This window comes from Aplysia californica, unplaced genomic scaffold (genome assembly GCF_000002075.1).
Source record: "Aplysia californica isolate F4 #8 unplaced genomic scaffold, AplCal3.0 scaffold00379, whole genome shotgun sequence".
Classification (NCBI taxonomy): domain Eukaryota; kingdom Metazoa; phylum Mollusca; class Gastropoda; order Aplysiida; family Aplysiidae; genus Aplysia; species Aplysia californica.
The window spans coordinates 563,718-575,166 of NW_004797649.1; the positions used below are offsets into that span (position 1 = coordinate 563,718).

General features: G+C 41.6%; 1 protein-coding gene across 6 annotated transcripts in view; it reads left to right on the forward strand.

Annotated features, from left to right (window-relative positions):
* The window catches only part of LOC101857499 (nuclear fragile X mental retardation-interacting protein 1), a 38,017-nt gene that overhangs the window by 990 nt on the left and 25,578 nt on the right, over nucleotides 1–11,449 (forward strand). The window contains exons 1-3 of one of the 6 annotated variants that reach the window (XM_005103558.3): nucleotides 812–873; nucleotides 3,831–4,095; nucleotides 10,130–10,527. In XM_005103558.3, the coding sequence (XP_005103615.1) occupies nucleotides 10,168–10,527 (360 nt within the window). In that variant the 5' untranslated portion in view covers nucleotides 812–873; nucleotides 3,831–4,095; nucleotides 10,130–10,167. Of the gene's footprint in view, nucleotides 1–64; nucleotides 236–724; nucleotides 874–3,830; nucleotides 4,096–9,472; nucleotides 9,559–10,129; nucleotides 10,528–11,449 lie in introns of those variants that run through there. The other 5 variants (XM_005103559.3, XM_013085480.2, XM_005103560.3 and 2 more) reach the window with 5 other exon arrangements.

Genomic DNA, 11,449 nt, shown 5'->3' on the forward strand with positions numbered 1-11,449 from the left:
GGGGGGGGTAGCATGCAAGCATGTTTTAAAACTGACTCATAATTGTTTTAACTCCTCTTTTTTAAACATCATTTATCAAGTTCCAAGAAATTTCTGTTCAAATATAATTTGAAATATCCCAGAGCCAAGAGCGATGAAAATAGTGGTGCATGGTCAGTCTCTTAATTCTGGGTGCAGAATAGGCCTACGGCTGCTTATTCTGGTGTGGAGAAATAAATACCGGCATTTTATAAAGGTAAATCTAGAATCTAGATCTAGTCTATTTCAAGCAGAACTTATTTTTTTTAACCAAAAAAAACCACACACAAAAACAGCGGTCTCACAGGCCATAGGCCATAAGGGTATAGATCTAATTCTAGATCTAGATCTAGATCTAGATCTAGATCTAGAAATCTAGATCTAGATCTAGATCTCTAGATCTAGATATCTAGAATCTGGATCATTCTAATCGACAAATCTAAGCGAATTTCAATTTTAAAAAAACCTTTTGCCTTAAAACCCTCTCCGCGCTCGTTTTTTGCTTTGTAATTGTGTTTGTTTGCTTTTGTTGTGGCGGGGGTGTTGTTGTTGTTGTTGTTGTTTTATTGAAAAAAATAGACTAATAATTACTACTAGATCTTATTGATTTTTGTTTCCACTCTTTTCCTGGAAATCCTCCCATCGGGAAAGCCCGTTAATTCAATAGTGAGAACCAGAGAGTATTTTTGATATATAAAAAAGGAGATAACTCTATGGAACGAGGTCACACACCACGTAACCCGGAAGTCGAAAAAACGCACGTTGTTTACAAGTCTGCGGTAAGGCAGCAGAACTGCTTTTATTTTAGTGCGAAATGTCAGTCATTGTGCCAGATTAGATCTTACTTCATTAGTCGTAAGAACATTTCTAGATTGTTTAAGTCAAATTTGGTAGTACAAATGGCTGGATTGAACTTTGGTGGACCCACTGTGTTTACTTTAGTAATGATTTTTAGTCTAGATCTAGAATCTAGATCTAGATTCTAGTATGCGCTCAGGCTCTAGCCCACAACAACAGTGGGACACGGTTTCAGGAGCAGGAGGGCTTGCCGCTTGCCTCCTTGGCCCCTGGAAAACAATACATTTTTTAAAAACACACACTTAGAATACTTAGATCTAGATCTAGATTCTAGAATATTATCTAGACTAGATCTAGATATCTAGATCTAGATTCTAGATTGATATCTCAAGAATCTAGATCTAGAATCTAGAGTCAGAGTAGCTGGCCCAACCTATGACCATTTTTGCACTGAAAGTGGCTATTCTCACCCGCCGGAAGTTCTCGCAAGATCAACTCCTCCCCTCTTCTCTCTCTCTCTGTCTCTTTCTGAATACTGTCTATCAGTGTGGACGATCAAATTGACCAAAACAAAGTTAAAAAATGATGTTAAAACACAAAAGTAAATTAATTTGGTTGTCTACAAAGATGCTACGGCTATTTAACTTTTCGAATCGAGCCGAACTACGCGGGTCGCCATTTTGTTTTGCCCGGAAATTCTCGCGCTACTCCTAAGGGTGGGCCGACTCCGAGAACTTCCGAACTTTCGACTCCGAACATTTTTGGGCGCGAATTCGTCGACTTCGACTCCGAATTCGAATTCAGGTCAAGATAGCAGCCAATCAAATTTGAGGAGAGGCAAGGTCAATTCGGTGGGATTCGTGTCAAGTCAAGTCGTTCTCCCTACATCCGTCGAGTCGAACACGCTGTAGAGAATCCCGACTCCACGGACCAGTGTAGACAAAGGGGGCGGGGAGGGGGAAGGAGCAGGGAAGAGGTCACAGAGGTCGGGATTGAGGCAGGCAATGTTTTCATTGACATCAGGGGAGGGCACCAGTTTGTTTTGAAAGTTATTTGCTCCTCGTTGACAGTACAGCCGCATTCATGTGCGAGGATAATGGATGCAAACAGGTCATAATAAAAATCAAAGCATAAAATCCCGCAGTCTCGAACTCTAAAGTCAGACCATGCAAATCAAAGCAACAGTCAGCAAGACAGAAGTCTATAAAAAATAACAGTAATAGATCTAGATCTAGATTTATATCATAATCAACATTTATTATGACAAGATAAACATACAAGGTTGAAAACAAACATGGAGTAATGCAAAAGAGACGAGAAATGTGACAATGTAAATGTAAGTGCCAGACAGGTCGTAAGAAAATACATGTAGATAGTACAATGAAGAGAAGAAAAGTAGTGAAATGTGTGTGTGATCGTAGTGAAAGCCAAAGAAAGAAGGAGGCTGGGATAATCACGGGATTTGAATTTAACGTGAAGATGGCTTGCAATTGTGATTGGTGCAAATCAGAGACGCAATGCTCGTCCGTCACCGTAGTGCGTAAATTTGACCTTGGCCTCTTAGGGCATAACCACCAGCAGAAGAGATTTGTAACTGCTAGCAAATCAGCGCGTTCTAAAAGCTCATGTGACTTTCATTGAGTCGACGGAATCGTGGTACGGTCCAATTCGAACTTGCTGCTTCCTTCTGAACACAGCGAGGGGAAAATAGAAATAAGACATCGTGTTTTATGATACTTTTCAAACTTATGCATTTTTATTCATTCAAATCTAACTTTTGAGCGTCCAAAAATGTTTCTTGGGTGCAGTTTTGCGTAAAATTATTCACAGTTTTTAACAAATTAAATATGTTTTCGCTCCTCGTGATCTATTTTCCCCTTGGCTGCCCTAGTTCGGGAATTCGTGTTCGGACTCGTCCTCCTGCCCAATGTTCGATCTCCGACTCAGACCCCACGAATTCGTCGAATTCCGAATCTCGACTTGACTTCGCCCATGCTTAGCTACTCCTCTCTCTCTTTCTCTCTCTCTCTCCACTGCCCACAGACAAAATTGTACGCTTTTAGTAGGCTACAGTTGTAATGGAACGTTTGTTCACGGCACAGAATTCTACACAATTTTTCTGTTATCACAGTGTATAATTCTGTGGTTTAGGGTGAACGCAAAATTTATGAAATATAAATCGATGAAAGTGGCTATTCTCACCCGCCCGGAAGATCTCGCAACATCAACTCCTCCCCTCTTCTCTCTCTCTCTCTCTTTCTGAATACTGTCTATCGGTGTGGACGATCAAATTGACCAAAACAAAGTTTAAAAATGATGTTAAAACACAAAAGTAAATTAATTTGGTTGTCTACAAAGATGCTACGGCTATTTAACTTTTCGAATCGAGCCGAACTACGCGGGTCACCATTTTGTTTTGCCCAGAAATTCTCGCGCTACTCCTCTCTCTCTTTCTCTCTCTCTCTCCACTGCCCACAGACAAAATTGTACGCTTTTAGTAGGCTACAGTTGTAATGGAACGTTTGTTCACGGCACAGAATTCTACAATTTTTCTGTTATCACAGTGTAGAATTCTGTGGTTTAGGGTGAACGCAAAATTTGCTGAACGCGCAGCGGGTGAGAATAGCCACAAGACTCGCCTGCACTATTCTCACTCCGGGTGAGAATAGAGGTGGCCTAAATCGATACTTGTACTGAGCTCTTCAATCAGTATCGATATATCCAGTAGCCAGTAGTCTTTGCATGTGTGATTTAGTGCTAGATCTAACGGGACCGCAATTGTACAGGAGTGCCCCCTGATTTGCCAGGTAATCGTTGAGGAGAAAATCAAAATTTAAGCAAAAAATGGCCCATTTTCGGCAGTTCCCACATTATTCACGGGTTTGGGCCCCAAGAGTCAAGAGGGGGGGGGGGCACGCCCCCATGACCTAATTTTATATGGAAAAGGGGGGGGGGGGTGAATTTTAATTTTACCATAATTTGATGTTTAACAATTAGGTTGCATCCCTTTTCAGAGTTTTCTTTGTGTTGCCTATTTGATCATCAAGACTTCCGGATTTCTTCTCTGGATGTGAACACATGGGTGGTGGACTTTAACTAAGGGAACTACGAGATTACCGGCAATCCATGTTCAAGGCCGCTTCAGTGTGTCAACTTCCATACTGTGATATCGTCACTCATTCCACAACGTCATTCGCAGATTTCGCATTTTAATGTTCTGCCCTTGGCGCGACCACATACGAACGGGGTGCGACCTTGCAGGCACAGATCATAACAGTTGTAAGAAAGTTGTTTGTACTCTATTTAAAGGTTAAATCATTTCTTTAGCAAATTATGATGAAAACAAAATTATGTTATTACAGTGGAATCTTGTTATTATAATGAGAGGTGTGAAATGTCCGTTATAGCAGGATTCCCATTGTAAGGGATCCAGTAATAAATTCAAGGGAAATAATAAAGTAGGCCTAATCTATGAGTTTGTTGTTTCTGATTCCTTTTTTTAGTATTGCCCCTGATGATGATTTTGTTCGACATGATCTCTAGGTCTTACTGATCAAAAATCGAATCAGGTTTCTTTCTCTAGCACTAGCAATGTTGACAGCTCGGCGTTAGCGATCAGAAAGAAGGGGCTCTGGCTCTAAAACTCGCCCACCGTGTTGTCCCCCACCTCACCACACCCTGTGGTGCGTTGTTTCTGCTTGCGCACGTCACCTATTCATTCCATTTATCAAAGCTTTGTGACCTCTCCATCCCGCACCAAAGACGTGAGAGGCATGGTAGGCCGAGATAATCTAGACTGGGCTGGCTTATCACGCAATGCGTTCTGCTTGTCTGCGCATGCCACACCCTCCCCACTCATTCGCTCCGGTCTTCGCGTGGGCTCTCCCGTTCTTTGTTTCGCTGGATCACCAACAACTTTCTCAACTGGCGAGGTTTTATTTTATGTTTAATTGGTCTGTGTGCTGTGCACAGCAGTAGCAATAAACCCGCTATAACCGACTCGCGTGGCTGTCTGATTGCGCAATAGCAGTATTTTATTTACAAAGATAAAGAAGGGAAAAAAACAGGGTTTTAGAATAGTGTCTTTATAACAGACTTCTCTTTATTTCAGGACTCGTTATAAGTGGACTCCACTGTATTATAAACAGAGGGTATAGAGACAAGTAGTCGCGGGTTGGGCCAGCTACTTTAGTTTAGTAACTGAAGAAAACTTCTCGAGGAATGTTTCCAATATAAGCCTTTCACTTCGAACTCGACTGCTGCACTAGCAGACGACTGACGTTCTCGGAAAAGGATTGACCAAAAGTGGAACGATTAGACATGGGATGTAACTCTAGTAAAACAGATTGCACACGAGCAGCACTAAAGGGAAAAGGGAACTGGTCGTGCTCAGGACTCGGTCATGCTAAGGGCCGATGTCTCTAGGTCTGAATGTATAACAATAACATAAGAGCGGACCATTGCACTGCTAGGCTCAAAAGTAGGCCTAGTTCCGGCTTTGTTCAGTGTTAGGTCCACCCAAGTTCAATCTTACCTGCAAATCATTCCTGAAAATTATGAAAAATTTTAACTCACAAAGTCGGCTGCATTGGCTTGTGTGCATTTATTAATTTATTTGTTGTATAGATCTAGACTCTAGACTAGTAGTTCTGGATATCTAGATCTTTTTCTAGACCTAGAATCTAGAGATCTAGATCTAAGTCTAAGAACATTCTGTAAATAAATAAGAGCTTGTCTCCTTGTCATGCCTTAAATGCGCGACTGGTCGTTACGTCTGGTCCTTGCTACTCTAACATCAATCAAATAAGATTACAGTGGGTGTCGCATTCAACGAGGTTGCCGGGACCGGCTTGTTGTCCTTGTTGGAACCGACCTCTCGTTGAACGTGACTAAGGCTAAAGACAAGAAAGGAGACAAGTTATTATGTTACACGATGTACTATTTCCAGTAATTAAAACTGTTGTTCTCCCTGATGACGAAAATCTCAAACAGCATCAGTGTGTGCGCCTTTGAGCTGTGTTCTGACCGTTGTTTCTGCATTTTTAAATATATTTTTTTCCGGAACACTTCTCGTGTGGAAACATACCCTCTCACTAGTCTCACATCTAGATATCTAGATCTAGATTCTAGATCTATATATTAAAGTAAAGACGGGAGCTTGGATTTTCTGATCAGGGGAAGATTTGAAAAAAAAATTAAGGTCTTGATCTAGACCTACCCATCCAGAGTTCATCCAGTTTCACTCAGCCCGCATTGCGTTCCCACCCAACGACTCCCGTCCCTACCGCCGTAGGCTAACCCTCGCCCATCCTCTTGGCTTAGGGCCCATACCATATTAGGAGGCACACTAGACCTAGCAATACAATGTCTTAGGAATCGAGGATGGGCCTTGCCTTGTGCTGCTTCGCGTGAGATGGAGAGAAAGGAGAAAAATTCTTCACTTTTGGGGCTGCTAATTGCTTTTATTTGGTTATCGCGACCTCGTTGAAAGCGACTTTTGTCTGTTTGCAACCTCGTTGGAGCTGACGTACATTTACAAAGAAATATAGAGGTAAAAATCGGGGATTAAGGATTGCCTCGTGGAGCCGACTTTTCATTGAATGTGACCTCGTTGAATGCGACAGCCACTGTGGTAAAAAGAAATTGTTTCCTTACACGCTATGCTATGTTTAGTCATGCGGTACTGTTGTATGTGAACAGTCCATGTAGCAATCGAGGGTCTCGTCGTGTGCGACAGACCGGGGCTGTGGCAGGTTTAGAGCATCACCATTGGTGAAATATCTAGCCAAGGAATGCCGGTCAACACGCTATAGCATGTGTCTTTGTGTGTGTCGGTGAAGGCAAGGCATGAGGCTATACATGTGCAAAAAAGAACTTGCTACTGTCTCTCTGTTGTGAACTGCCAGTTGCACACGAGATTTACCAGTCACGCGCGACTTAACGTTGTGTCACGCATAAGGGGACACTTTTATCGCTTCTGCCGCATGCGACTGAAAATTTAGGCGCGACATAGATCTAGTCGTGCATAAGGCAAGGAAACACACCTCGCGTCGCACATTAATAAGGATACATAGGTTTAGTCTTACTGTGTTGTATTATATTGTAGAAGAAGTGCTGGGAGTGGGAGTTCCTGTGCCCTGCCCCTATCCTATCTCCTATCTTATTGATACTGAGGTGTAGATCTAGATCTACCTCTAAATTGTAGCCAGCCTATTAAAATAATCAGTTTCTATTTATTTCAAAACTTTCGTAATGAACGATCACTATAAGACAAAATAGAATAAACTATAGAGGGGCAGGGTTTGGGTTAGACCTAGGTCTCTTTATTGTGTTTGTTAGGGTGATCACTCGTTAGGCCAGCCTCACCTAGATAGAGTGTCACTCGACACGTCACGCGGGTGAATAGACGCGGGTCACGCGTGTAAGCAAAAGTGTTCAGTATAGTTTTACGCTTGCAGGCTACGTCCATGTCTACCCTGAATGATCCACCATTGGCACAGGGGTACGACTGAAACGCTATGGTCGCCCAAACTCAGCGGAGTGAATGAGGGAACAGCACAGGAATACTCGCATGAAAAATATATAACAATGCAGTGGTGGTCCGAATGCAACAGAGTTCTCGAAGGGAGGAGGCAAGTACAGCAAAGGCAAAACAGCCTCGGTCAACAAGGCCTCTGTCGCTCAACGACTTCGATTCTCTTCCCATGTGCAGACCTGGCGACGCTCAACCATTTGAAAATAAGAATCATTCGAAGAAACAAGGGAGAATAAAGAGAATTGAAGAAGGCCAAGGCGGGAAGAGGTGGGAGGGAGTGAAAAAAGGAAGAAGCAAAAGAGAAAAGGGTTGGGGGTGAATTGAGCAAGATCATTTTAAAAGTAAAAACTAATTTAGGGTGCCCTGAATGTAGCCACTGCGATAATTTTAACGGCACTCCTCACATATATATATATAACAGTTGCCTCACGCTAGTCACGTTGTAAAAGGTGTGTTCACGTGAGGGGAGGAATGGACATGCTGATTTTTTTTTAGCCATGTCTTGTCAACCCTTGCGTTGAGTACAGTCGAATGACTCCCCCAAGACTGAACCTTTTAGATCAATGCCATTGATTCATTTGACAACGATCAGTTCATGAACTTACAGATATGGATTTTATTCAAGCCGTCCAAAGGCAGAAACATGTTCGTCGTTTCCACACACGTATGAATACCCGGTGCGGTCAGATTCTTCCGCGGATTCATATCAGACATCAACTAACTATGGCTATTTCCAGAATTTATCAAACGAAAATACATCTAACAGAATTAACAGTGTACTTTTGAACAACTAGGCCTACAGTATGATAATGATTATGTTCAGCTTCATTAATAAAACAATGATTTCAAAATAAGAAATTTGATTAAGGTGTATGATGAAACTGCTGTTGTTGATGATGGTGATGTTGTTGTTGGTAGTGGTGATGGTTGTGGTGGTGGTGGTGATGATGATGATGAAGGTAGTGGTGGTGTTGGAGACATTGGCGGTTATGATGAAATGGATTACACGTTTAATTTTATGTACCTGAGTGCTAGTACTAATTTTTCCTCAGCTGATATTGGCTCTCGCCAGTTGCAACCTATCAGTTGTAAATGTTGCAAAACGAGTTATTTCATCTCATCATAGGTTAGGTAGGACATGTGCAATTAGATGAAAAACAAAGTTTTATCCCCATCTAAGAATCGAAAGTTCTGTGAAAATCGCCTCTTGATGGTCTGAGGAGAAAATGGGTACGGATTCACTTGCTCCGCTTTCTTTTTTTTTTTAACAACACGATTGTCAACAATGCCTCTTCAGCAGAGGAATCCGTTTTCTCAACCTGGCTGGGCGTGAGGGGATGACAGAGCCCAGATTCTGTGTGATCAGATAAATTGAGGTGTGTCATGTTGCATCATGTGTGGGGTAAAACACGACACATGAAAGGTCACGTTCTATGTGAGGTGGGCCTCATGGAAGTCCTTCCAAAACATAATTTATTCTTTGGAGGACTTCCGTAACGAGCGACCACTATGAGACAGAGTAGAATAGAGGGCTAGGGGTACGGTTTGGGTTAGGGTTAGGTTTCTTCTTTATTGTGTTTGTTGGGGTGCTCGCTCGTTACGGAAGTCCTGCCTTATTTTAATCAATTTATAATTGTCACACAACCAAACAACAATACTGATACTGATACAAATGTAGTCGGAGCTGCCAAGGCGGCTACTGTACAATTGGTCATTTTCCATATACTTCGCTTTTTTTTTTCTTTTAGTATAGGCCTACCCTACTTTGTAGGCCTTCTAAATTCTCCTTATGAATGGCATTGCATAAAATGGAGGAATTCCATAACCAGTGACCTCTATGAAATAGATACTGGGCTAGAAGGTTTTGACTAGGGTTAGGTCTCTTCTTTAAATTTGTGTTTGTTTGGGTGGTCCCTCGTTACGAAAGTTTCTACATAAAGTGATAACCTGTCCGCTGCAGCCACTATAAATTTTAAAGACTAGCCTAGGATATTTTATCAATGAAAAGCCCCCCAAAAAATGCTGTCAAAGATGGCCACGCCAATTTTTTATTGCTCAATGTATTACTTAAAATGTGCTTTTCTGGCGCTTATGGAATAGTCATGATCCGTTCATCGTCTGTCGTTAATTTAGCCTGAACCAATCCCTGACCAGCATGTGAAGACAAGTTAATTCTGGTCTCTCCTGCTGTTTTCACAAGTTGACCGGTTGGTAACATTTAAATAAATGGGCCACTTTTGTGGCATTTTTCATTTTTGGGCCAGTGTTTCAATGACTCACTACTTTAGTGATGGTGTTTTCGGTGTTCTAATTTTGTCATCACATATATTCTACACTTAATTTTGTGCTACTTTTACTACCTCTATCTATTTTCACTCATTGTGATCCTTTCAATTACAAATAGTTTAAATGTTCACACCAACAAACCCATCACTATTTAACTGAATTAAAATTATATACAATTATAGCCATTTTAAGGTAAAACACCCTTTGCCACAGGGTGCGTAAAACTGTGGGAATCCCTTGTATACCAAAAGAGCCTAGCCTGCGACTGCCTCCAGTTGGGACCTCAGAAGGGAATGGTTCGTTTTCTTCATTTTAATCATTCCTACCTATTTTTTTTTCTGGTGTCTGAAGAAAGCATAGCTTTCAGTGCTAATAAAGATATAACACGGAGGCAGTTTGAATTACTTCTTGTTTCTTCACCTATGTTCTTATTGTTTCCAACTACTCTGGACTAGATTTTGTATGACAATATATGTTTTTAAATCTCATCAGACACAAGTTGAGATCCTACACATCAACAGCACACAGACATGAGACCCTCCTCTCGTCCATTCAGACCTCAAATGGGTCCATCGTTCAATCATTGCCCTTGGCAGATGCCCCCACAGCAGGGACCAAGGTTCTTCGGTGGACCTTCTTTTCCTAATGGTCCTCCTCTGAGACATGGCTTCAATCCAGGGGAAGACATTTTTGGATACCGGGCAATAAGTGGTCCCAGAGAGACGTTTCCATTCCCCCCTCCCTGTGGCCCCCCACGTCAGCATGGGCCAACCAATGGTCAGTTTCCACCTACTAGCCGGGGCATGCACAGAGGTCACAGTGCAGGGTTCAGAGGTCGAGGTAGAGGTGGGCCGAATGGCAATCATCAGCAACAACAGAGTGGGAAAAAGGTCTGTCTTGTGTATTCCAATATAATAGTTGTTGTATATTGCGTGTTTAGGAATAAATGAACTGTCTCATCTTCTATTAAACTGTTTTGATTTGTGTAAAATAAATCATTCATAAGAAAAAAAGAAGAAAACTGTCCTATTATAATACTATTATAAATTATCTCCTTATTTCACTTTTTGTAAAATTCCGGATGTGTTATCATTCTTTCTAACACGGTGAATATTTTCAAATATGCTGTAGTAATATAATAATGTAGCAGGAAGAAACAGGCCAACTCTTAATTGTTCTAAACTATTGCCAAGCAAGGCCAGTCAAGGTTCTCTCAATGTCAGTAAAAATCAGGGCTCAACATGCACAATAAGTAATAAACAGTAGTAACTAATTAAATTAAGTGCGCTATTTTTTGTGTTTTTGCACGGTTAGAGTGTTACGCAATTGAAATGGAGCTATTCTGTCTTTTGTGTTCAGCCTCCTGAATTACTTTTACATTAATAAAGCTGTTATAAACACATACTGTTATTATTAAATGGTCTCTTCCAAAGTGCATACATATATACACATACAGACCTGCCACTCATCCCGATTTAGTCGGGATATCCCGATTTTTTGCCCCAAATCTCAATCCTCCCGATTTTTTGCCCCAAATCTCAATCCTCCCGATTTTCCCGATTTCGATCGCGTGTATCCCGATTTTTTTGTCCCAGTCTGCTGTTGTGCCGTATTTTTCTAAAAACTTACTCTGCGTTCTCCTTTGTCGCGGGAAGCACCCGTCGAACTTTTTGTCAGTACGAACTCAGAGCACTATTTCCCGAAATATCAATGCCGCATTAGTAGTTGACTCGCCCAAAGTTGTGTGTGATCTTTTCCCGCTCTCAGAATTCTCCGATGATAGCCAGGTAACTTACAATTTGGGACATTTAA